A 27,830-nucleotide genomic window follows, 5' to 3' on the forward strand; every position below is an offset into this window, starting at 1 on the left:
TGAACATTGGGTGCTAGGCCTTTCATACTTTACGTATGCAATCCTTGTGACAAGACCTTATTTTGGGTACCAACATATTTGATTTGCGTCTGAGAAAGTTCAACCTTCGCTATAAGTTGTCATCGGGGGCATCAGTGTTTCACGACCACATCTCGTTTATACTTGTGTTTTGTTTGCTTTTATGTATTTATTGATGTATGTATACCACGGTCATGTGTGAAAGATATCTTGAATGATCCCGGCTTTCCCTTGCATAATCTTAAAATCTAGCAAATCTAGCTGTCAATAGCATAAAGATTAATTTAAAAAAAAACTGCAAGCTGGTAGCAATGCTTTTTTTTTAAAGAAGGGGCAAAAACAGGCTGGTTAATTGGTTGTAAACTTCTTAAAAATTCTACTGGTGGGGTGGGGAGTGGAGATCTTGGACTATAGCAATGGGGATCGGTTTAAACCGCAAGATGTTCCGACCGATTAACCGTTTACATGTAATCGTATCAAAATACACACTTTGTTGATATAGTTAAAAGCATACACGTAGTATATGAGTGGGAGAAAGGGGCAACTAGGAAACCTGGCTGCCCCACCATTTTCGAAACATTATCTTTTGCTATTAATTTAACATATGAAAATGTTCATTGAAAACCAAGCCCCCTTATTTTTTTGGTTTGTAACGGGTCAGATCTTCCTATGTTAATGTACCCCAATTTTTTCTTGCTGAGAAAAAAGTGGAAACCCCTCCCTCCCATTTAGCAGGATTTTAGAATTTTGACATCCCCCCCCCCTTTTTTTGGGTCGTCAAAGATTTTTTCAGGAACGTTGTCAGTTATTCGATACTATTTTTACCTACGAATTATTACTAACTGGATATTTCTTTTTTGTATTACGCTAAAATTGGCTCTCGATCTTTGAGGTCCACAGTCTGATTAAAACCACCCACTTCTCCTTTCACTCGTCAGTCTGATCCCCCCCCCCCCCTTTCTCCTTTCACTCCTCAGAAGAGAAAGGAGAAAGGGGCCTGGTTTTAATCAGACTGTGAGGTCCACTGGCATATAGTAAATATTTTTGCAGGAGTAAGGATAGGAGCTTGACTGAACATTAATTCTATTCACAGCTGTTCACTGGAATCTGCAATATATATTTTTATTTGTAAGGATTTTTATGAACTTTTGGAACGGTAAATCAAACTCACTTTCACTGACTGGAATGTTAAACGTAACTGTACTTAAAACTGAAAAGTTATTTAAAAAAATTTCATTCTTTAAAAGGGAAGTGTAAGTAAAGGCTGGATTACAAGATGCAGTTGTAACAAATATTCTGAGAATAAATGCATTAGCAATACTAGTCCATAATTCCGTCAAAAATCAATGAAGCGCAACGATATGCAAACCACTAGTCCCCTCCGGTTTCACCAGTAGGGGACTAATAATGAACCTTAAAAAGACTACATTGTTGCAAGTAGTCTTATTCTTTAATATTTACATGCAATGAATATTATCTTTTGTTTAATCCCCTACCGGTGAAACCGGAGGGGACTGTAGGTTTCCTTTGAGTCAGTCCGTCCGTCTGTCTGTCTGTCAGTCAGTCCCACTTGGTTTTCCGCACTTTTTTCTAAACGCTTGCAGATATTGATTTTTGGTATGTGAGTGTATCTTGATGAGATACAGATCAAGTTTGCATTTCGTTCCGCTTCATTGATTTTTGACGGAATTCCGACCTCTTCAATTTAAGGGCTTTCCGCAATTTTCTTCTTAACTCTTGCAGATATTGAGCTGATTTTTGGTATGTGACTTTACCTTGATGAGTTATGGTTCAAGTTTGCATTTCGTTGCGCTTCATTGATTTTTGACGAAATTATGGCATTTTCAATTTTACGGGAACCAGATTACACTTGCCGGTAGGGGACTAGTATTGCTAATACTAGCTAATGCTTGTTTCTTATGAAAACCACGGTCATTAATCAGTACGTTAACGCTGCTGAGCCATCCACCTACAGCTAGGTATAGATTTTTGAGCAGTGGCTCAACCATCAATGAAATATACAATGACGAACATGTACAAGTATGTATATTTGACGTACAGTGTACTTAATCCTACTTTATTTGATTTATAGTCACCGACCGGTGAAACCGGAGGGGACTATAGGTTTCCTTTGAGTCTGTCCGTCTGTCTGTCTACCTGTCTGTCCGCCTGTCTAGCTGTCCCTCTGTTTGTCAGTCTGTCCCACTTGGTTTTCCGCATTTTTTTTCTAAACGCTTGCAGATATTGAGCTGATTTTTGGTATGTGTATCTTGACGAGTAAAAGATCAAATTTGAATTTCGTTCCGCTTCATTGATTTTTTAGGAAATTGCGGCCTTTTCAATTTTTAAGGGTTTTCCGCAATTTTCTTCTAAACGCTTTCAGATATTGAGCTGATTTTTGGTATGTGACTTCACCTTGATTAATTATAGGTCAAGTTTGCATTTCGTTCCAATTCATTGATTTTTGACGGAATTATTTTCAATTCTTAACGGGAACCAGATTACACTTGCCCGTAGGGGACTAGTATTGCTAATGCAATACTCTCAGAATGCTTGTTAGACCCCTACCGGTGAAACCATAGGTTTCCTCTGAGTCTGTCCGTCCGTCTGTCTGTCTGTCCCACTTGGTTTTCCGCACTTTTTTTCTAAACGCTTGCAGATTTTAGGCTGATTATTTGGTGTGTGAGTGTATCTTGATGAGCTACAGATCAAGTTTGCATTTCGTTCCGCTTCAATGACGGAATTATGACCTTTTCAATTTTTCAGGGTTTTCCGCAATTTTTTTTCTAAACGCTTGCAGATATTGAGCTAATTTTTGGTATGTGACTTTACCTTGATGAGATACGGATCAAGTTTGCATATCGTTCCACTTCATTGATTTTTTACGAAATTATGGCATTTTCAATTTTTAACGGGAACCAGATTACACTTGCCGGTAGGGGACTAGTATTGCTAATGCAATACTCTCAGAATGCTTAAACAATAAATTTCATTTGTGACTGCTGATCACGTTCAACTCCCTGGACCCACCCCTTATTTCTGTATTAAAACTCTATTATGTTCTATTCAAACTTACTTTTTTAATGAAACATATATTTTACCATTCTAAATAGAGTGTATTTTATTTTTCAATCTGGTCCCAGACACATGGATATCGTGATATACAGCTTTACTGATATGTACAGCAACGAGACCCCCCGGCACTATGATCCAAAAAACTCTGCATGAAGTTTCCTGTTTTATGCAGTTTATTATTATTTTTTTTTTACAGTATTCGATTCCTATAAGTAACTTTGCAAATTAGAAATAATTCATTAATTAAGGATTGGGAAACAGGCAACGCCTATGCATACCCTCTCCTTATAATATATATCACCTATATATTATAAATCGATTGCTGAATAATACAAATTCTAATATCAAAATATTCTAATGAAATGTTAATTTCAGGTATTAATTAGCGAAAGTTTCGTTTATTCGTGAAAGTTTCGCGTTATAAGGCGAAAATTACGCGTTTCTTAGTGAAAGTTACGCGTTTATTTTTAAAATGTTCAAATACACTCCCTGGGGATGGGGTTGGGTGGGGGGTTGGGTAGGGGCATGGTTTGTTCACACTTTACACTGAGTATACTTCCATATTTCTTTGACTAAACATGGCTTTAAAGATTGTTTTTCTTCTTTTGTGGCCCCATCCTACCCCGGGTAATATAATTTGAACAAACTTGAATCTACACTACTTGAGGATGCTTCTGATTAATATGGCTAATCACAGATTTGTTGTTCTTGGGAAGAAGATTTTTAAAGATATTTCCTATATATTTCAATGTAAAAGTTCGATCGCCCTTTATGGCCCTACCCTACCCCAGGGGTCATGCTTTGATAAAAAAAATGAATCAACTTTACCTGAGGATGCTTCCATATTAATATAATTAATCATGGCTTTGCTGTTCTAGAGAAGAGGATTTCTCCAATTATGTTTTCCTATGTAAAACTTTGATCCATTTCAAACAAAGGAATTCACTTTTCTTTGATTAATATGTTTTATAGATAGAAGAAACAATTTAAAGTATAATGCAATATATTTTATGTAATGAAAATAACAATGCATAAGCACATAGACTGAACAAAATGATTTTGACAACCTATTCTGAAAACCAACTACAAATACTGTCAAGGAAAATTGAAGTACATGTACTGTCAAGGAAAATTGTAAAAAATAAATCAGACTAGCTGGTATTCTTGTGTAAAAGTAAAAATATACATCCTAAATACAACCACAAAATAAATAAACATATGACTTAAGATGACTAGCTAATATTACTTCCTCAGGAAAATTTTCCAGTTCGTCTTTGGTTTACAAGTAATATTACGTATAAATGATACAAAATTAACAACCACCATCATACCCAACAAATACAGTTCAGTACTCGTCAGTAATGTTCAATGAATACATTTACTGCCTTATTGCATATTACATACCGTACAAATACTGTATATAAAAAAGTAAAGAATACAATTTCCTGATTATATGCTAGCCTACTCTCTGATGCTCTATGCTGCCAAAATAACATCACAGACATCTAAATTGCAGTAAAAAAAAGTACATCCTATATGATTTAATGATAATTTAAAAATCAAAGAAAAATAAATCAAAAATCAATACTATTGCCAGACAGACTATAATTGTGTATGAAGCAAAATGACCTGTTTGGTATTGTAATTTCCAGTCCATTCAAACCTATCTTTATCTTTTCTAAATTTTGATTGCCCTATGATTTCATTTCAAGCTATTGCTATATTTATAATGTTTAACATGTATTAATTGACCATGTTTATGAACACTTGTTCTTTGTTCTTATTTTCGTTTCAGTATACTGTATGCCACAGCAACCCCTATCCCAGCAGCAATAATTCCAACTACAAAAGGAGATGCTTTCTTCAGTTTTCGGAGGATAAACATGCGAGGGGTAGCTAGGACAAGAGATCTGACTTGCTGGACACTCTTTCTGGTCCCCAGTCTCTGATAGTACTGGTAAAGGTGAGGTCGTTTCTCCTGGGTGAAGTACCGAGCAGCCAGCCCAAGGAAGGAGATCCTGTCCAGCAAAGTGGCCAAGGCTATATCTGCTGCAGTGAAGCGAGGCCCAACTAACCAACAGTCACTGATACCCTGTTCTGTAAAGCAAATGTATTTTCATGCATTTTGCACACACACATAATAAGTATTTTTTTTTAAGCTTGAAATATCTCATATTGAGTTATTTGAAATAGGTGAATTTAGCAAACAGCGATCTATCTCAAAAAGCCTTTAAAAATTACAAATCTGTGAACAGCTAGGACTTAAAAAGATGGATCCCCTGGAAATTGAAAGTTGTAAAAGAACATCATTATATACATGCATGAAGGTCATTCTCATTACCTTGTGTGTAAAGTTCAATGACTACTATAACATGGAAAAAATATCACACTCACAGGGCTTTCAAGCAGGGGTGGCAAGAGTTGATTTATCCTCATTTCAATGACCAAAAATTGCATAATTGGCAAATTAAATATTAAAAATAATTCTAAAACTGGATAAATTCACCCCTTCACTTCAGAATTATTGAAAGCCCTGCACTCAACAGAGCTATAAGCACAACAGTGTAACTGATTGTGATACAGACTCTGAGACGGATAGGTGGACCAATAGAAGCACTTTATAAATTCAAGAACTTGATTTTGCTTTTCATTCTGGCTATATGTATAATAACTGTAATTTTACCTTCTTTCACTTTTTTCAGAACATTTTCTATTTCATCCAATGTTTTTTCCACATCATTCAAGACTTTAACAACTAGCTCTCTATTCTGGAAATTTTTAGGGAAGTTTGTGGAAAATTCAATCTTGGTATTGTATGCATCTCGTAAATCAGGGTACTTCTCAGCTAGTGCAGCCAGTGTTTTCTTCAAACCTTCATATCTTTTCCCTTGATCTAAAAGTATAATTATAGCAATATATATATTTATTAATGAAACTACTAAATAACATAGTGCTTAAATGGAAATTTTTTTATTAATTTTTTTTTTCAAATGTAAAAAGCAAAGAGAATTTCTCCATTTAGAGAAGACAGCATGTTACATCTTAGGAGAGAATGTAAAACAGACTACATGTATAAACAAGAGGCCCAAGGGCCTTAATGGTCACCTGAGTATAATACAACACTGTACAAGATCCATAGAAGTATTAAACAAAATCAGCTGATAATTGAAGCTATTTTGCCCATGAATTTCAATAATCTGGTAAAATTACCCTAACTTATAGTAACAAATGAGACCAGAGTGATCTCCTTGGGATCGTACTTGGTTTTCCCAACCTCTTACAGGGATGATAATGAATGCAAAATACACAATGGACACTTGCCTAGTGTGTAAGGTATTCAATATATACAGATATTCATTTTGTCACTTGCCTAGAGCTACAATTAAGTACAGAGAGAGAAATCTGTATATTTACTCAAGGTGATGCCTCTTGGCTTCACAAACAACTTAAGACCGCCGAACATTAACTGGCAAAATTGGAAATATACAGTTTATGTCTTTTCCATCTGTTACAATCAAAACATTTAATGATAGACAATGAAATGGGCGGGTACAATTCTGCCTAGGGCTGGGACGATACAACTTTTTCTATATCGATACGTATCACGATATTTGAGCCACGATACAATACATATCACGATATGTTGAATTGGTTATAAAATCTATTTTTTGTATTGAAATGAACAAAACATTTCTTCACAAATAAGAATAGTTAATTGAAAGAAGTTGTTTATCTGTTTTAAAACAAAATTATTTTACACAAGTGGTGTTAATCATTATGTATTTCATATTTATATTTATATTTAGCATATTTCTTTTATATATTAAACCCAAAATTTTAAATAAACAAAGAAAAACATAAGTCAGATATTTTTTGCGATATTTCGATATTTCTTCATATGTATCGATATGAGTATCGTCTTCACACAGAATCGATATTATCGATATCTCGATATATCGTCCCAGCCCTAATTCTGCCCAGACGTCCGAGAAAACATTGGATTGAAATTCTAGTTTGAAATTCATTTTCAATCCACCTGAGATGTTTTCAATCGCAAAGTGTAAATGTATGATCAAAAAAGACAAATAATTTCAATTCCCAATACATGTTGTTTGAAATTCATATTTATCATTGTTTATATGAGTTTTTAGCTTATAATTTTAAATTAAGGACACGTAAAAGTCATAGAAGACAGGGATTATTTTTTCAGGGAATGGCTATTTGATACTAGAAAGGGGAGGGGGGGGTTAAAATTGTTGAGTCAGATCATGCCTTCACATGACAAAATATATTTATTTCTACAATGACAAAAGGTATTTTCTTTAGTTTTGTCTTCACTGAAAAATGTTTGACAATCAAAAACAGGGAGGGTTTGTCAAAAAGAAAAAAAAAATTCTTTTTAATTTCTTAGATCGTTCACCCTCCCCCCCCCCCCCCCCCTCAATACATGCATGCACATACCTAACAGAAATCAAATATTTGTCCCTTTACATTTCTTTAAAAACACTGGACAGAAATTCTTATTTGTATATTTAACTTCAAAATATTTCGAAATTGAAATTATTTGTTTTCTGGGTCAGTCAGTAACACATTGCCTTCTAGCGTAGCTGAGGTGTATTGAAAATGAATTTCAAACTAGAATTTCAATCCAATGTTTTCTCTGACGTCCATGTCCAATTGTATCCGCCCATTCCATTGTCTATCACTAAATGTTTTGATTGTAACAGATGGAAATGACGTAAGCTGCATATTTCCAATTTTGCCAGTTAATGTTCCGTGGTCTTAGCTGCTTGGTAACACTTGGTACCAACACTTGCCTCTTGGCTACACAATAAAATTGGTAATACTTGCTACATGTACCAGCACTAGCAACTTCTAGCAATCTTAACTACGATCTCCATGAAGTTACCTGACCATAACTCTTTCTATCATCAAACAGGACACCCCAGTGTAGACATACTTAGTACAACTAGCCCTTTGCTAGATAAATAATCTTTATGTCAATCCTTTATATCGCTTGCTAAGCAAGAATTCGATTCTGAGCAGGCTTTGTTCGTTTAAACCAAACATTCATTTTTATTTTGTTTCTATATACCAGGTATATAAAATTCTTTCTTGTATTCTCATTCAATCAAATAACCTGTTAATTAAATTAAACAGAAGAATTTCTTGATTAAACACAATTTAGCAAAGGGAAGTAATTCTCATTTGCTTCACTTATTACAATTTTGTACTCTGCCTCCTAGATACCCAGGAACAGAGAAAAGGCACATTTACTTACATGTATATTTATATTTAAACATTTACACTATATATTATTGCATTTTTTCTGTTTGCTTTATACTCAGGGGCAGAGGAGAAGATTTTCAAAGTATTAAATGCATTTCTGCTGTTTACTCAATAGAGCCCTGTCAAAATACCAGAACCCCTGGCTCAGGGGCCATGAAACATTTATTTATTTTCAGTATGTATCAACACCCCCCCCCCCCCCCCCCCCCAACCAACACCCCTTCCACGGAACCCCGACTAAGGGCCATGAAATTCACAATTCATAACTATGAATTTAATTTGTTTCCTTAATACCCAGGAGCAGAGGAGAAGATTTTTAAAAGAAATAATGCATTTTCACTATATGTTCAACAGAGCCCCACCCTAGCACCAGAAACCCTGATCCAGGGGCCGGGCCATGAATTTCACAATTTTGGTAAAGGGCTCAATGCTTATTACAATCATGCTAATAGTTTGACTGCTTGATGTCCAGGAGTAAAGAAGAAGATTTTTAAAGATTGCATTAATTTTTATGGTTTTAGCCCCACCCCTCAGGCCCCGAAGGGGGGGGGGGGGCAGGGGCCATGAATTTCACAATTTATTGTTCCCCTTCACCAATAGATGCTATATGCCAAAATTGGTTGAAATTGGTTCAGTGGTTCTAGAGCAGAAGCTGAAAATGTTCAAATATTAACACACAACGGACGATTCACAACAACAGATGAAAAGAGATAGCAATGGGTCACCTGAGTAAACTCAGGTGACCTAATGATTGACGGTGCTAACAAATATCATTTGCAATCAAAAAAAAAAAAAAAATAGTTACCCATATTTGCCATTGGTTTTGCTATTGGGTGGAGACCAGTTGTGGATAGATCTTGAAAAGAGAGCACCCCAAAAGTCATTATCTCCACCCTTACAGAATTTATAAGCTTCCATAAGCGAGTCACCTCTTTTCCAACTGATGACGTCTCATCAGGAATCAATGTAGACCCTGTAATTGTATATATTTATCACTGTATTGTGCTCTTAACTGATCACTTTATTTAACATGTGTAGATTTATCATAACTTTTCAAATTGTTTGAGGAGTCACACACAAACCCATAATTATATATACAGTACATGTATCATCACTTAATTATGGAATATGTTTACTGAAATACAAATCTTCAGATAGTGATACAATTTTTGGGCAAACAAGGTTTTTTTTTTATCATTTTTTAAAAAGGAAGATAGCCCATGCACCGGGTTGTCCCTAAGAATTGAAAAAGAAAGGTACATTAAAAAAGTAGAAGGGGGTCTAGAGTTTCTCCCCTAATGGGGATTTCAGAGGGAATACCAAAATAACCGGGGGATTACATCTTTCTAGGCAGGGAAATTCCCTGGCGCCAGATCTTAGGGACAACCCTGCATGCAACAAGATAGAAATAAGGAAATTACACCAAAGCTAGAACTATGTATTTTCTTGTCTATAGGGAACTCAAGTTTGATAAAAGCTACACTGTTGATGTGTCAGTATAGCATTAATGACCCTGCTGACATGCAAGTTTATATAAAAGTCCAAATGTGTGAACTTACTAATAGGTGGAAATATGACACAAAGTCGAAGGGCCATATTTGGGGGGGGGGGGGGGGGAATGGGTATATAAATCAATATTCATAACCATTCTGTAAGTCATCAATACAAAGAAACAAAACAAAACAAAATAAAAATACTGAAAAAACAATGAATTAGAAATTTTCAAAGTCTAAGGGCAATAACCTTCTTGAAATAAAGTGCCCCGCCACAGCATGACACGCCCGTCAAATACTGTTCAATTATCACGAACAGTTTAGAGTGCAAGAAAATCAAGTCAACCTTTATACAAGGATTTCCAACATTTTTCCATTTCTTATAATTTTTGTTTATACATTTCATGTGGTGTAGGCATTATAACAAATATTACATTATAGATCCTCAACTGGTAGTGTTAGAGCTTGACAAATGCCCATCTGCAGCCCCCCCCCCCCCCCCCCCCCCCCCCCCACACACACACACAGTGACACACACACACATCTTTCATATTTGTGAGACATGATGCTCTGAAATTTACTAGTTGATATTTTCAAAAAATTAAATAAAAATATCATATTAAACAATATCAATTTTGTCTTAACAACTTAATCTATACCAATTAATTTAATTTTAAAATAAAAGACTGGCCATCAAATGACATATGCTATAAACTGACCAGCAGTTCTTCTGTCTAATTCCCAAAGGATACAGATAAGAACTGCTTGATCAGAGATGCTCTAACAGAAATGATTGAGACAGCTAGCCTTCCTACACTGAACTCATTAATTAATCTTTAACTGGATGCATGTCCACTCATTACTCCCAAGGGATGAATGGATCTGCGCTATCTGCTTGGTAGTGCAATTTATGTCATTCTGAAATTAAATTTGAAAACAAAGATTTTTTTTTTAATTTGTTACAAAGATTTATAAAAAGAAAAAAAATTGTAATCTTGATGCAACATTTTTAATAAGGTTTCTGCTTGACTCTTAGATTTGTAGGGACTATCTACCATAATTAAAATTTTTTTTTTAAATACTTGTTGTTGTTTTTTTTTTTTAGATTCAATGTCACACTGGTTTTAAGCTGCAATTCATATGGACAATGGGCATGCTAATTCCAATTCCAATATCATACCCCCCCCCCCCCCCCCCCCCCGAGTATAATTAGTTTAAATTAATTAGTTTATTATACGATATAAAATTAGTTTATTATACAATATCAAATTAGTTTTAATTACTTTTCACCAAATTCATTTTAAAAGTTAGGCTAGCCCACAAAACCTATTTAACCCAACATGGCTGACTCCTCTGCCCAATTCCCAAGAGATATAGATAACACCTGCTTGATCAGAGATGCTCTACCAGTTAGCTCCTCACACTAAACTCATTAATTTCTCTCTAATTTGACATGCAATTTTCTGTTATCAAAATTCTCCTTGACCAGTGCTTGATAATTACACCCATGGGAGAGGTGGAATTTCTCTTGTAACATTATATTTGTTATAGATTGCTGTATAGTATATAATGAAAAAAATAAGTATTTCTTGATTTTAACATCTTTTTAATAAGGATACTGCAACACTTTTACATTTTTTGGGATTGTGTAATTTAATAGTACAAAGACAGTTTTTTTTTTAAATTTCACTTAAATTAAAGGTCACAGTGACCTTGAAATAGGTCACAACACACCTTCTACCTAAGATGCATAAACTGGCCAAGTTTGATGATTCTAAGTCTAATAGTTTTCTAGTTATGAGCCGGACAGGATTTTTCCATATTTGGCCATAGCATCTTAATTAAAGGTCAGAACGACCTACTTTTAGTGCGCGACACACCTTCTACCCAAGAAGTATCAGCTGACAAACTTTATGAGCCGGACACGAGAAAAGCTAACAGACAGACAGACGGACGGACATGAACGCCATAACATAATACGTCCCGTCTAAAGACGGGCGTATAAAAATAAGTCAATCATCATAAAATTTGAACTTGATCTGTAAGTCATCACAATCAAGAGATACAACAAAAATCAATCTAATCTAAATCAGATCCTTTAATAGGCTCACATATGATCACTACACAAAGCCTGAATGGTAGGGATTATACATTATGTAAGCCAATCAAATGATCTAATTTTGATACATTTCAATTGACCTCTAAATTGAAATGGCGAAGTAAAGTAAATTACAGTGCAGGAGAACTATTCACAGTCAGAAAAAATTAATACACAATCACAATGAATTCACGCTCAAGACATAGGTATTGCAGAGCTTTCCTCAACGAATGTTGTCTTTAAATGTAGTAGTGTGCATCCCTAAATGCAACATTTATGCAATTTCGGTCTGAAAGGGCTTGCAGTTTCTTGGGAATGGACTGATCTAAAAACTTTAAACAGTCACTCATCCAGAAAAGATAAGTCAAATCCAGCATCTGAAGCAAGTTTGAGAGTGCACGTTCATCCCTTGATGCATCATCCATGCAAGTTTGGTTTAGATAAGCCTTATAGTTTCTTGGCAATGGACTTGCTCCAAAAACTTTAACCTGGTCACTCATCTAGAAAATGTAGGTCAGATCCAGCATTCAAAGCATGTCCAGTAATGTGCATCCTTAGATGTATCATCCATGCAAGTTTGGTAAACATAGGACTTACATTTACTTGGAAATGAGATCTGCTCCAAAAACTTTAACCTGGTCACTCATCCAGAAAATGTAGGTCAGATCCAGCATCTGAAGCAAGTCCAGTAGAGTGCATCCGTAGATATCATCCATGCAAGTTTGGTCAACATAGGACTTATAGTTACTTGGAAATGAGATCTGCTCCAAATACTTTAACCTGGTCATCATCCAAAATTTGTAGGTCAGATCCAGCATCAAAACCAAGTCAAATAGTGTGCATTCTTTGATGTATCATCCGTGCAAGTTTTGTCAATATAAGGCTTATAGTTACTTGGAAATGAGATCTTCTCTAAAAACTTTAGCCTGGTCACTTATCCCAAAAATGTAGGTCAGATCCAGCATCCAAAGCAAGCCTGGTAGTGTGCATACTTAGGTGTGTCATTCATGCAAGTTTGGTCAATATAGGGCTTATAGTTACTTGGAAATGAGATCTGCTCCAAATACTTTAACCTGCTCCAAAAACTTTAACATGCTCGAAAAACATTAACCTGACCATTCTTTAGCTGAAATTGCAGCATCTGAAACCTTGACTTGTAAAATGAAACATACTAGAAGCATCCTCCATGCATCTCTGATTAATATAGGGCATAGAAGTACTTGAAAAGAAATCTGCTCCAAAAACTTTAACACCATTATTAAAGGGTATTACATAAGCTCCCCCAGATTCGTTGAGGTGAGCTAAAAAGGGCTACCTTACTGCATCTAGTGCTCTCTTTACCTGTGTGGACATTTTCATCTACATATTTAATTATTGCATCTGACTCTGTAATGATTTTCCTTCCATCAGCTAACACAGGAACTTGACCAGCAGGATTCATTCTCATGTAACTTGGGGTAATGTTGTCTCCATCATGAATAAACACCACCTGGTGCTTGAACTTTGCATCTTTTTCATACAGTGCCAACAAAGCCTTTAAAGTAAAACAAATTAAAAAGGTCATTGCTCAATGAGGCCCATAATGTCTGTGAATATCTTTATCAATCTTACCAACAAAATTCCATTATGTTTGTGAATATCTTTATCAATCTTACCAACAAAATTACACTCAATAAATAATATTTTTTTGTGCAAAGCGTTCAATGAATCTTCTGTCTTTAAATGTGACCAACAAAATTACATCCCACTGGCCAACACAATTTTATATGTTCTTGCATATTGAACCCCCTACTGCCTACCCCCATCCCATCTGAGTTTTGATAAAAATAGCATGCCCCTATGAGTCAAAGCTTAATTCTTAAATACATGTACTGGTATGTTTTTATTTTTAAAAAGATATACAGTTATAACTACCAGTAGAAAGCCAGAATATGAAGGTATACATGTACCATATTGGTCGCATGAAAACAGCCCTAGCATTTAATGACAAATTGGGGTAAAAACACCCATGTATCATCTACATATAAATCTCCTTTCTCTTTCATGAAGACAAAGATATATATTTTACATTTGCTATATTTTTCTATTAAAATAAAATTATATAAGAATTGATTTGAATGCCATTTTTGTCTATAGTCATGCATGGAAATATATAGAGAAACTCGCATAAGTGTTGTCACAATATTTAGTTGAATCAACACTTTTTAAAAGATATTTCCCTTTGCCGCCATATATCTTTAAGGGGGTGGGAACCACCATCCATTGTGGCCTTTGTAACTTTGTCATTTGACTTCAAAATAACCTTAATGTTCATCTTGTATTTTGATTTCCCCCAGATGGGTTACCCACACACTGAAAGAAAAAATAATAATAAATGCAGTTTACGCGGTAAATTTGTAGTAGTATGCCTTACTTTTTGGAAGTGTTAACAAGAGAAACACTCTGTTTTCCCCCATTAACTTTTTGGTTGACCCCACAAAGGGAAAGAACTTTTGCAAAGTGTAGATTGGACTATGAGACTAACGAAAATGAAACGAAAATATAACGATCAATAAGGGCAAAAAAAATTTAAAAACTTCAGTATATTTTTTTCCATTATAATCATTTTAATTGTATACATGGATGTTTTTCATATAAATATACATGTATAACACAATACATATATTATTTTATATTTTGAGCAATTTATGAACTTAATAAAATAACATCTTCTTCCTACTTGCATCTACATTGCAATAGAAAGTTTCTTAAGGGCATACATATGAAAGGTGAAATATCATGATACATATCATGTATCATGATATATAAAGATACTCTCATACACTCTAAATGCTCTAGCCCATTCTTACAACCCTAGACCTAGTCATTTCTAATATTCAGATATGGTGTTCTTATATCACTATGATAATCACCCATAAATAATGCAAACGAACATGTACCATTCTTTTTTTGAAAAAAAAAAATTGAGCTCATTAATTTATGAATAATCAAAATCACACAAGTGCGATGTACTGATGTAGATACTTGTCTGCATGAAGCAACAGCTCAGTCAGCTGAGCATGGTGCACATGCCCTTATCATTGCGCAACGTGAAACCATGACCATGAAGCACGGAATAAAAGATTTAGATCAGAGAATTATTAATGATTTTCCTGTTAAACTTTTCTCCTACCCTTTGAGAATAATACGATCCTGGAAAATAGTACAATGTAAGGTCACTCATAGTCATGATAGTGTCGTTAGTCAACTTAGTGTTGGTTTTGTTGGCCAGCTCGAATTATCGCCCTTTGAAGAACCTCGGAACCTCTCGGGTAGTTTCCACATTCTATTTGCCGATTGTAGTAAAACGTCAAAGTTATAAACTACATTGCTAGGGAAACGATGTCTATAAAGTTTAGATCTGTCTATGAGAGAGAAGAATATTGTTGATTTGTGACTTTCTAGTTGTGTATGGAATTGAAACGTCAATGACATGCATTATATTTAAAGGAGGTCGTTTATTGTCTGAGTATTAGAAAGTGAAAGTAGAATAGAAGTCGATATTCTGAGAAATGATCATTGGTGGAGTAACACAAGCAGGCTCTAGTAATAATATTATAAGTAAGTTTTTGCATATATTAGGAGACACAAATTTAGATTGAGCAGGAAAGGAGAAAGAACCGCATAAATATAACCCCTCCCAACTATTTCCAGACCCCAAACTCCGGGAAGGGGGGGGGGGGGGCAACGCTAATTGATTTATAATGTGGAAAAAATATTTCTACCTCTTACAGCCAGAAAATTTTAGACCAGTGTGGTAACAACCCCTCCCGCCTAAATGGATACATTTGTGTAAAATTGTAGTAGACCAGTATATATGTATGTGTTATTTATTTGTCTGCAAATATATTGCATTCGAATTTTTAGCCCTTCTTTTAAATTATTTGCTGTGTGCATTATTCATGTAATTTTTTGAGTTTTCCCAATTTTCCAAAAAGTTTTCCAAAAAGCATTCATATTTTAGAAGTAGAATGTTTCTATTTTTTGAAGTCATTTCAATTTAAAAGCATTCTAGTGATCATTGAAGTAAAAAAAAAAAAAGGTAGAAATAATATTTACCTATCTTATTCTACAGTTCACTTATGTATCATGTTTTATTGAAATCGGATCAAAATTAATTGTAGGATGAGTAAATGTTTTGAAAGAATTTTACAAAAATTTCTATGTTTAGTAACTGTGTCAACACCATTCTTTGAAATCAAAAACTGACATCTAATTCTTAATTATTGTCTTCTTGTGCATCAGATTTTATAATATTGTATTGTTTTTTTTTTTAATGAATCGGACCAAAACTATGAGAAGTGGACTTTGAAAATTTGTTTACAACACAGATAGACAGACTGAAGGACGCACAAGGGACACCTTACTATAGTTGAATAATCTAACTGGGTCTCTGGACAAGCCCTAATACTGGGTCTGTATATAAATTCAAATCGAAGCAAGCTGACTTCCCACAAATTTTTATTAAATAGAAAATTTGGTAAAAGAAATCATTATCCCCACATTAAACTATATTATACAAGTTCACGTTAAAACAGTGAAGAAAATCAACGTGACAAAGCCTTCAACTTTGTAATTGATTTAAAAAATTTTAAGACCTTTTTTTATTAAGACAAGATTGATTTGAAATTTGAAATATTATCTCTGACCGGTCCACAGAGGGTACTAGTACATGTATATACTCATCCTAGGCATTGCTGTTGTTTCCAGAGGTCCTTGATTTTGGTGCTCGATCCATGATTTGTATTGTTTATGGCTGGTTTCATTTCCGGATTTTTAAAAAATATTCAACTTTGCCTTTCCGACATTTTACAGTTTTCTTCTCTGACATTTATCATAATGTACTTTCCCGGCAATGAAAACAGAATTGAAGACTTTATTTTAAAGAATAAATCATTGATATCCAACGTAAATCTGGTACAGTCACTGATATATAATTCAGTGGACATTATTAAAGTTAGTGAACAATTTAATTGCATGCTCATTCAACTCATACAATATATATCTGCTACTCAACATAACTAAGTTGCATGTCAGCATATCTATCTCGCATGCCAACATAACTAAGTTGCATGTTGATATAAACAAATTGCATGTTGACATAACTAAGTTGCATGTTGACATAAATAACTTGCATGCCAACATTTTTATTTCGCATGTCAACATAAATAACTTGCATGTCGACATAAATAAGTAGCATCTAGCATATTGGATGTCACATGTGGGCAATTTTTGAGATATCTTAAAGATGTTTTATAATTCTTATTTGATTGCAATTTTCTTGCATGTCAACATAGTTATGTTGCGTGTTGGCATAACTATCTTGCATGTCGACATATTTATCTTGCATGTCGACATATTTGACAGAAAAATAACTTGCACACAAGGGGCAGAAATATGCCACCATACATACAAAACTTTTATCTAGACTTAGACTTAGTGCTGCAGTGCATTGTAATATTTTTATTCGAAAAATGTGGTTTGAAATAAGTGTAATATCTTATTAAAAATTTATTTCCACTACTTGGTTTACATTAAATTGTCGAAAAGGTACCTCTAAAAATTTTGGAAATGTAAATAAATAAATAAATAAATAAATGTCGGAAATGAAAATAAAAAGTGTTGGAAATGAAAATAGAAATTGTCGGAAATCCAGTGCAAAATTCCGGAAATGATATGCAGCGATTATTTGTAGAATTTATGAGTTTGATTACTGTTTGTTACAATTGTACTCTTCACCTTTTTAACTCCTGATATAGGCTATAACTTACTGCAGTTTCGGAGAGCTCACACAGAATCGCCTTCGTTTTTTTTTGTTAGTAAGATAATATATCACATGGATTAGGCCCTTTGTGATCCATATGCACGGAGGCTTATTCCTCCTATATTTTTAATTATTTCAATCTTCTGCATAATTGGTTAAATATCCTAAAATCGTTCGTATATTTTAATTAGTTTTACCAAGCCAAAAATATTTTTTTAAAAAGTCATTTGTATGTAAAGGTGTGTTACTGTATATGTTAAGAAAATTATTTAATTATGACGTTTTACCTGTTGACTAAATTGAGAGTATATACAAGTTAAACAGAATTTACCAAAGCAGAAAAAAAGCAAACCACCGGGCGTGTGTGTGTGTGTGGGGGGGGGGGGGCTACATCTTTCTGACCTTTGATGAGATTTTTAAAGATTTTCTGTATATATTCCTATGTAAAACTTTGATCACCCATTGTAGCCCCACCCTATCTTTGGGGTCATGATTTGAACAAAATTGATTTTGCGTTTATTTGTTTGTTGTTATAATGTCCATTTCGAGAATTTTTCATTCGTATGTAGACGTCATCAGTTGCCGATGGAGGGCTGCAAATTTATATCTATACATGGCACTTAGGATCATTGAGTAGTGAGGGATCTTTTTCGTGCCAGCACCTCAAAATTGATCTTACGATATGTAAAGAAGCTTTCACATAAGTATCATCTCTTCTGACCCTTCACTTCTTGAAAAAAAAATGAAAGATTTATTTTCTAAATATTCTATAAAAAGCTTTGATCACCTATTGTAGCCACACCCTTCCCACGAGGGACATGGTCTGAATAAAACTGAAACTACACTTCATAATGAATCTTACACATAAGTTTCATTTTTTCTGACACAGTGGTGCATGCTTGAGAAGATTTTTAAAAGATGCCACTAAATTTTCACTATTTCTTAACTACATGTACTTCCCTTGAAAGAGGGCATGACCCTTCACTTGAACAAACTTGAATCCCCTTTATCCACGGATTCTTTGTGGCCAGTTTGTTTGAAATTGACATTGTAGTTCTTGAGAAGAAACTGAAATTGTGAAAAGTTTACAGACAGAGGGACGGTCAGACAAAATGTGATCAGAAAAGCTCACTTGAACTTCCAGTTCAGGTGATCTAAAAATGTCAACCCAAACACCAATTGTATCTGCACATGACTGTATATAAGAATAACGCAAAAAAAAAAAAAATAAAAAAAAAAAAAATAAAAAAAAAAATAAAAAATCATTACAACTAAGCAAAAAACTAATACATGTATTCAGTCTCCGAGTATATAAAACAAGAAAGAAGAATAGGCTGATTTATCAGATATCTCAAGAATTACGGTATCTTGAAAAATCATAGTGATGTACATCAATCCTGGCCACAATTTTCTGAAGAAAAAGTTTTCATCAAATGACTGAATTCCTTTGCCCCCCCCCCCCTTCTCCCTAAAACAATATATATCACTGGCATGTCTTAGATGTTGAACTAAAAAAAGGCGCAATAACGCCTTTAGGAAAAAGGCGTAATAACGCAAATAAAGGCGTAATTACGCCTTTCCAAAAGGCGTTATAACGCGAAAAAAAGCCTAAATACGCCTTTCCATAAGGCGTTATTACGCCTTTCAAAAAGGCGTTATTACGCCTTTCCAAAAGGCGTTATTACGCCTTTCCAAAAGGCGTTATTACGCCTTTCTTAAAGGCGTTATTGCGCCTTTCAAAAAGGCGTTGTTACGCCTTTTCTAAAGGCGTAATTACCCCTTTCCAAAAGGCGTTATTACGCCTTTCTATAAGACGTTATTACGCCTTTCGTAAAGGCGTTATTACGCCTTTCTGAAAGGCGTTATTACGCCTTTTAAAAAGGCGTTATTATGCCTTTCTTAAAGCACACTGGGGACTGATTATAATTAGTTTTCCAGGAAAAAAGATTTTTGAATGTGTAAAATATTTCAGTGTTAAACCAACTTAGTCCTTCTCTGATGCCAGACACCTCTACCAAGGTGCAAGGATTTCAGAAATTTGGTTGAAGGCTAATTGCTCACTATACCTGTGCAAATAGTTTGCCTGTTTTTTTTTTTCAAGAGGAGAGAAAAATATTTCAAATTTGACATGAATTTTTAATACATGACTAGCAAATCCCAAAGCTGGCTCTGCCTATATCCTGGATTTTCAAAAGTAGAGTGTTGACTTCTCTTAATACGCATGCAAACAGCTGTCTGTGAGATGTGCAGGAATATAGAAAGTACTATAATTTAAAATATGATTTATAATATTAAAACTATATTCTAAATATTGCATAAATAGAAAGGCTTTGGTTCAATCTTTCATATATTTATTATTTTAAAATAACGCCTTTCCATTTTTGGATATACATGTAACTCCTTTTCAAACAGGCCGGTAGTACGAATGCGGGGGGGGGGGGGCTCCCCCTCCCCACTTTTTGGGAGAATAGTCTTGCTATAGTTTAAATATAAAAAATCATTTATTGATTGCTTGGTCCCTTAACATTTTGTTGCAGTATGGTTAAACTCGGGCAGGTCATTGCATTTAAAAAAGTTTTACCGAAAAGTTAGAAAAAGATTCCCCTCAAGTTTAGACTTTATTATTTTTTCGGATGGGGGGGGGGTTCTTGGTTTTTTTTGTTTGCTTGTCAATTTTTATGGGAGCCCCCTCCCCCCCCCCCCCTTCAAAAGCACGGATCTGTCAAAGACATAATAATGGCTCTTCAAAAGGCATAATAATGCCTTTTGGAAAGGCGTATTAATGCCTTTTAGAAAGGCGTAATAACGCCATTTAAAAAGGCAAAATAACGCCTTTTGGAAAGGCGTAATAACGCCTTTTGGAAAGGCGTAATTACGCCTTTTTCCGCGTTATAACGCCTTTCGAAAAGGCGTTATAATGCCTTTTAAATTTTTTATGCCCCCGGATCGAAAGATCCCGGGGTTATATTGTTTTTGTCCTGTTTATCTTGTTTGTCTGTTTATCTGTTTGTCTGTCTGTTTGTTGTCAACTTTAACCTTGCCCATAACTTTTGATTGGTTGGAGCTATGACTTTAATATTTCACATGTGTATTCCTCGTGACAAGACCTTTCTTTGTGTACCATCATATTTGACCTTTGACCTTGGAGTTTGACCCACATTTGCAAAAAAATTATGAGACTTTAACCTTGGCCATAACTTCTGAACAGTTGGTGCTTGGGGTTCCAAACTTCACATGTATATTGTTTGTGACAAGGCCTTCCTTTGGATACCAACAACTTTAACCTTTTGACCTTGACCTTGGAGTTTGACCTACTGTTGAAAAACATTAACCTTGGCAATAACTTTTGAACAGTTGGAGCTTGGTGTCTCAAACTTCACATGTGTATTCCTTGTGACAAGACCTTCCTTTGGATATCAACCTCTTTGACCCTTTGACCTTGACCTAGAAGTGTGACCTACTTTTGAAAAACTTTAACCTTGGCCATAACTTTTGAACGGTTAGAGTTAGGGCTTTCATACTTCACATATGTAATCCTTGTGACAAGACCTTCCTTTGGATACCAACCACTTTGACCTTTTGACCTTGACCTAGGTGTTTGACCTACTTTTGAAAAACTTTAACCTTGGCCATAACGTTTGAATGGTTGATGCTAGGGCTTTCATACTTCACATATGTAATCCTTGTGACAATACCTTCCTTTGGATACCAACCACTCTGACCTTTTGACCTTGACCTAGGTGTTTGACCTACTTTTGAAAAACTTTAACCTTGGCCATAACTTTTGAATGGTTGATGCTAGGGCTTTCATACTTCACATATGTAATCCTTGTGACATCACCTTCCTTTGGATACCAACCACTTTGACCCTTTGACCTTGACATAGGGGTTTGATTTACTTTTGAAAAACTTTAACCTTGGCCATAATTTTTGAATGGTTGGTGCTAGGGCTTTCGTACTTCACATACATAGTCCTTGTGACAAGAACTTCCTTTGGATACCAACCACTTTGACCTTCTGACATTGACATAGGAGTTTGACCTACTTTAATCTTGGCCATAACATTTGAATGGTTGGTGCTAGGGCTTTCATACTTTACATATGTAATCCTTGTGACAAGACCTTCCCTTGGATACCAACAACTTTGACCTTGACCTTGATGTTTTACTTACTTTTAAAAAACTTTAACCTTCGCCATTACTCTTGAACAGTTGCAGCAAGGGCTTTCAAATTTAACATTTTTTTTATCTTTTGGCCTGGATTTTGACTTCCATTTGAGAAACTTTAACCTTCGCCATAAGCTGCCATACGGGGGCATCAGTGTTTCACAAACACATCTTGTTTTACCGTAGTTTGATCCTAATAGGCTTTCGTACTTGGCAGGTAAGTCTTTAATTAAAAAAATGCATCATTTATAACCAAAATAAATCGAAAAATATACATCCGTTTTTTATTTCTTGCAAGTATCCTTAAATGTACCTTTTCTACATTAGAACATCTGCGAAAACTCCAGTTTTCCTACTTTCTGAGGTGCATGTCAGTGATGTACATGGAGACATGGTTTTCATACTGGAGTATTTAAAAAGCTTGGACGAAGCTCGTTGCAATTAAAAAGAAAATAAAGATAGACGAGCTCGCACTTTTACCACCATTATTATACACAGAAGTAAATTTCTGAACCATTGATTTATTTTGCCGTTTAACTATTAATAGCTGGAAGTGTTTGACTTGAGGGGTGATCTCAATTCAGCGTGGCATCAAATACTAATAATAGAATCATTGTGCATATAAGTACGTACTTTGTGTATTTCATGAACACCTACAAACATGATCAGTGGATCAGGTGCCATGGAGGAGAAAGTATCCCTATCGACCAACCATACCCGTCGTGTGCTCCTTTTTGTGATTGGGCAAGCGGAAAAATACGTTGACAATTCAGTGTGAAAATAACTTTGCTACAAGTATATACTTTTCAAGATGTTTGTTCAGGTGTTAAAAAAATCATGCAATTCAGGAAACCAAAAGTATCTCACCTAACCGACTTTGCATGGATAATGCGTACCGACACTATGCATGTGACTTCCTGTATGAAAAATCCAGTTTGAGAGATTTTTTTTTCAAAAATTAAATTTTAACTGTAGTAGTTATGATAATTTGATGATAATAATAATAGAAAAATAAAATCACTGAATGCATTAATATATTTTAAATTAATGAATGTTTCTCTATTCCAACAGAAATTCGTTAGGTTAAACAATGGATGACGAAGATGAAGAGAGGAAGATGGAAGAGATAAGGAAGTGGTCATCTTTTGTATTGGATGATGTAATCGACAGCAACGAAAAGACAAAGAAAAAGCTGCATCTTTTACAGAAAGACTTGGATGCTGGGTTTGATTTAAAAGAAGAAAAGGCCAGAGCAATAAATTTAATATCTTATCTCCACTGGAGGTTGGGTGAAAGAGAGAAAGCCTTTGAAGCAATAAAAAAAGCACAAGAAGTTAACGAAAGCCGTAGCTTAATTACTCTGTGTAATGAAATTCTATTTCACCAAGAAGTCGGTGAGTATTGCCAGTTTCGTAAATTATCGGACAACTTTGAAACACACTTAAAAGAAAAAGGAACCCAAACCCGGGCAGTTGCAGAGATTGCATACTTTTACTCAAGATTTGGTCCACGACATCACGATCAAGCTGTCCAATTATTCCGAAAAGCAATAGAAGATATGAAACCAAATAGAAATATTCTCTGGGAATTTGGACTTGCTCTAACTTTACAAAGACAGTCTCATATGTTTCAGATGACAGATCCTGAAAAATTCAATCCTGGCGACAAAAAGAAAGAATCAGCTAGTATGTTGTATGCAATTGTAAAGTGTACACAGTCGGGCTGTTTACTCGAATATTGCCAGATAATAGGAAAAGCATGGTGTCGGCTAGGCTCTATCTTAACGAAAAATGAAAATTTATTTGATATAGTTAACATCGACAAAACAGACACAATGAAAATTAACCAGAACTTGTGTTTTGAGAAAGCATTGCAATTGTGTCCCAATCACTATTTTGTTCTTCAGTCCTATGGACAACAACTTAGATATTGGTGGGAGTTGGAAAAATCGAGAGAGATGTTAGAGAAAGCAATACATATGCAAGATATGCCTTTCTCGAGACATCATTTAGCAATAACACTAAAAAAGATTGTTGAAAGAGACATATCAAAGCAAAAATGCAGAAGAAATTTGAATCATTCCTTCTCTACCGAAGATAGGCAACAAGTTTCGGGGAGAGAACATTATGACAGTGGTATTTCTAGCATGTCAAATCAGCTTTCGTTGTCAATGAGTCATCAATCAATAGAGAATAGGCAATACAATTCGGCGAGAGAACAATATGACAATGGTATTTCCAGCATGACAAATCAGCTCTCATCATTGTCCATTAGTCATCCAGCAGTCGAGAAAAGCTCAATGTACTGGAAAGACCACACTTCCCACAGATATCAGAGATCCAGACCATTTGTAAGAAGATCAGCAGGGACTAGGAGACCTGAAGGAAATGCACAGTGGGATATAGGTAATGCTCCTAGATATCAGCAAAGAACGAATACACCATTTTTTCGATCCCAGTCAGATCCTGTACATCAAACACGTGCTTTTAATGCAATGAGGAAATCGCCCAATTCTGTCTGTCATTCTCCTGGCAATCCACTATTAATAAAAGCTGTGGAACATCTTGAAAAAGCTCTAGAAATGGATAAAGATTTTAACGTTGCTCGTTATGAATTAGGACTAATATACCGAATGTTGGACAAGACCAAAGATGCAATGAACTGTTTTTCTTTTATTACATCTGATAATTGTGGAAAACCATCTGAATACAAAATGACTCTTATAAATGCATTTGAACAACAGGGATTTTGCAAGTTAGAAATGAAATCAAAAGAAACTGACCCGGGGAAACAGGAAGAACTTCAATACGATGCAGAACAAAGCATGTGGAAGGCAGTCTCAGTGATGTCAGGCGTAATTAGAGCGATACCAAAGATACAAACATCGAACCAGTGTTTCCCAACACTGAAAAGCTTGTTGCTGGAAAGAAGCGAATCTCCAAAAAATCTTAAAGAATTAGCAAAATTACACGAACTTCTTCAATTTCCTGTAGAGTCCATTAAATTCATCAAGAGGTTGATTGAAATAGGACCTTACGATAAAGCAACCGTGAAAAAACTTATACAAAATTATATAGAAATAAAAGACTTCGAAAACGCTATTTGCACTTTGTCGTTGTTGCAGTGTACTGGTGATCTGGATGTTTTTGAAAGATCAATTTATGTGGATACATATATTAAAGGGGCAAAAGATTCAATGGAGAAACACGATTTTGAAATGGGAAAAATAAGACTTCTGAAGGCCTATCAAACCATATTTCCTAATCTGTCTTCGTCCTCAAGCTGTCTGGAAGACGATGCAAAATCATCGGATATATTCATACTACACAGCTGTGGTGAGAGCAATGGTTGTCAGCAGCTAAAACTGATCACGTCCACTCTACAATCATTTGTTCAGTTACGTGTAGCTGTAAACAGCAACGACTGTCTTCCATTTCGTCCCGAAATGACTTACGTGAAGAAAGCAATGTCAGACTGTCGTTGCATTTTAGTGCTATTTCATGAAACCGGAAGTATAAACAATCCTGATAATATGTCAGACTTTGTAGATTTGGCGATTGAGATGATACTTCGTAAATATCGCACAAAAACACTGGTAATTAATACAGAAGGAAATGAACATGATTTACAGATTTGCAAAGAGTTGATTCTTCCCACCGAGTCTTGTGGCAACACAGAAGATTCTGACGTACAAACTCTAAAGGAAGGTACTCTTTTCTCTAACATACTGACGAAAATGTCAGAATTGTTCTAAGGAAAGTTTCAAATCGAAATGAAAGACACAATATGACTTGAATGAAGGTCATTAAAAGATAAGCAATATTTTTTTTTTTTTTGAATTTCCTATGTATTGATGAATGTCTATTTATTTTATTTATTATGCATGTATTTTTATTAATCTTCATTGTCGTTTTTTGAGATACTTGAACGTGTACACAACTAACATGAAAACGAGCCATATTTAGACATGCATCACTTGATTTCCGTCCATTATGTGATATTTAATTTTTGTTAATGGTGGTAAAATTGTGTTTTTACTCAGAATCCTAAAGTGATTAGTACGTCTGTTCCTGTTCCCTCCGATTTTATTTGTCTGGAGTATATAATTATTCCATCCCCCTGTCCCTTTGAAACGTTATTTACCCACAGAGTGCCCATCACGAGCAGAGGGCGTCCTGTGACTTTGATTTAAGTTTCTTGATAAACGTTTTAAATCAAAATAAGTCTTATGTAAAATCTTGTCCATAGCAAATTTTCTCCTATGATCAAATATGTCTGGCCCATCTCTACTTAAGGTCAAGATCCAGTAAATGAAAGGTGCCTACATGTTTCTCAAATCTGAGAAATAAATTCCTTTAATGATGCTTTGTAACTTTAGCTTGGTCAAATAAGGTGATTCGTGGCATAATTTGTAGGTAAACAAGACAAAAAAATCATATTTTAAACTGTCATTTTCAATGAAAAATTAAGAAAACCAGTCATGAATACGGGAGTTTTTTCCATATCAGACAACGGAAATGTATCCAGATTGCCTAGAGTCTCTCAGAAAGTTTATTTGTATATTCTTGGTCTCTTCTATAAAATAATATTAAATTGAATATAGGTATCGGGATTACTTTTCACATGATTTCAAATTGAATTCCTCGAAAATACTTTATTTTCTACCTTATCCTATATTAAAGCCGTAAAGTACGGGAAAAAGAAAGTTGAAATTGATTATGACGTCATAATGGATCTTGCACCAAAATATTAGTCTAAAGCCATTTACTATATTTTGACCTTAAAATAAAAAGCGTCATTGTGTAAAGATTGTGCACTGACCATGAGTCATAGTTTAAGGTATTCCATACCTAATAGCCTCAGATTCAAAATACATTACAGATGTGTACGGGTGGAAAACTCAGTATATTTAGACATAATTCCCATTTATTACTATAAGCATATAAGAATGGAACGTGTCCTAATTTATGACCTTGACCTTTGATGAAGAGTTACCTCCCTCCTTTTTTTAAGTATTAAAAATCAATTTTAAAAAAATCTATACGGTAATTTTTTTTTCAATTGTCATTCTATTTCTAATGATTTAATGCATCTTTCCACCACAGTATTTATTTATATCTTATTATTTTAATTTTTAGTTTTAAAAAATCGCTTGTCTCCATAGACTTCAATGCAATTTCTGTTAATTAATTACTGCTTAGTTAATTACATTTTTGAAACTTTCTCTTGGTAAATCCTTTTCTACTGTAAAATGCTTTGAATTAATATCAGAGTATTAATGTAGCAATTATACTGTCTAAAAGGATTATCTATACTTTAATTTTGTTATATTAAAAGATAAGATAGCTCTTTGGCTAAATTAAAATATTATTGTTTGATAATAGATTTATGGTATATTTAGTTTTAAAATGAACAAACATACTGAACATAAAAACAGAAGTAGGAAAAATTTGAAAACTAAAAAGAAAAGTAACTGAATTTGAAAACTAAAAAAAGTAACTGAATATGAAAACTAGAATTTATGATCTGCAGGAGCCACACTTGTAGGGAATCTCCACTCCAGTTATTTATAAGAATTTTGAATTGATTTATTGTTGATACATTTCTAATATCTTCTGGAAGTTCATTCCACAGTTTGGCTCCTGCATTTATAAAAAAGAGTGTAATCCATGTTTATAGTTATTCTTACCTAGATACCTGTACTGTACATGTTGATTTTTCTATAATTATATGATGTTTCTTTGAAAGTGAATAAATCAAGCAGATAAACTGGGCTTTCTTTTTTTTTAAATTTAAAAAGATTTCCTAGACATTGTTCTTAATCTTCTAATTTTTAAGGTTGGTAGACCTGACTTCATTAATAAATCTTCTTAAGTACTGTTTTCATC

The 27,830-nt window shown here is 34.5% G+C and overlaps 2 protein-coding genes across 2 annotated transcripts; one reads left to right on the plus strand and one right to left on the minus strand.

Annotated features, from left to right (window-relative positions):
- Positions 1 to 4,085: 4,085 nt before the first annotated feature.
- Positions 4,086 to 15,228, minus strand: LOC133205477 (ganglioside-induced differentiation-associated protein 1-like). The gene is made up of 5 exons (XM_061341303.1): positions 15,146 to 15,228; positions 13,315 to 13,507; positions 9,188 to 9,355; positions 5,777 to 5,986; positions 4,086 to 5,190 (listed from the first exon to the last, which is right to left on the minus strand). Exons 1-5 carry the CDS (start codon positions 15,200 to 15,202, stop codon positions 4,874 to 4,876), a joined length of 945 nt encoding a protein of 314 aa, XP_061197287.1. The 5' UTR covers positions 15,203 to 15,228; the 3' UTR covers positions 4,086 to 4,873.
- A 7,791-nt stretch (positions 15,229 to 23,019) lies between these two features.
- On the plus strand, positions 23,020 to 25,755 carry LOC133204545 (uncharacterized). Its single transcript, XM_061340296.1, has one exon. It carries the CDS (start codon positions 23,033 to 23,035, stop codon positions 25,694 to 25,696), a length of 2,664 nt encoding a protein of 887 aa, XP_061196280.1. The 5' UTR covers positions 23,020 to 23,032; the 3' UTR covers positions 25,697 to 25,755.
- Positions 25,756 to 27,830: the final 2,075 nt, after the last annotated feature.

This window comes from Saccostrea echinata, unplaced genomic scaffold, assembly GCF_033153115.1.
Source record: "Saccostrea echinata isolate AGI-Se365-2 ecotype Australia unplaced genomic scaffold, CSIRO_AGI_Sech_v1 ptg000054l, whole genome shotgun sequence".
Taxonomy (NCBI): Eukaryota; Metazoa; Mollusca; class Bivalvia; order Ostreida; family Ostreidae; genus Saccostrea; species Saccostrea echinata.

Coding starts and splice junctions, on each gene's coding strand:
- LOC133205477 (XM_061341303.1), bottom strand. CDS start 15,202: ATGACTATGAGTGACCTTACATTGTACTATTTTCCAGGATCGTATTAT. Junction 13,508..15,145: donor GATCGTATTATTCTCAAAGG/GTAGGAGAAAAG, acceptor TTTACTTTAAAG/GCTTTGTTGGCACTGTATGA. Junction 5,191..5,776: donor TCTGAAAAAAGTGAAAGAAG/GTAAAATTACAG, acceptor TTTGCTTTACAG/AACAGGGTATCAGTGACTGT.
- LOC133204545 (XM_061340296.1), top strand. CDS start 23,033: ATGGATGACGAAGATGAAGAGAGGAAGATGGAAGAGATAAGGAAGTGG.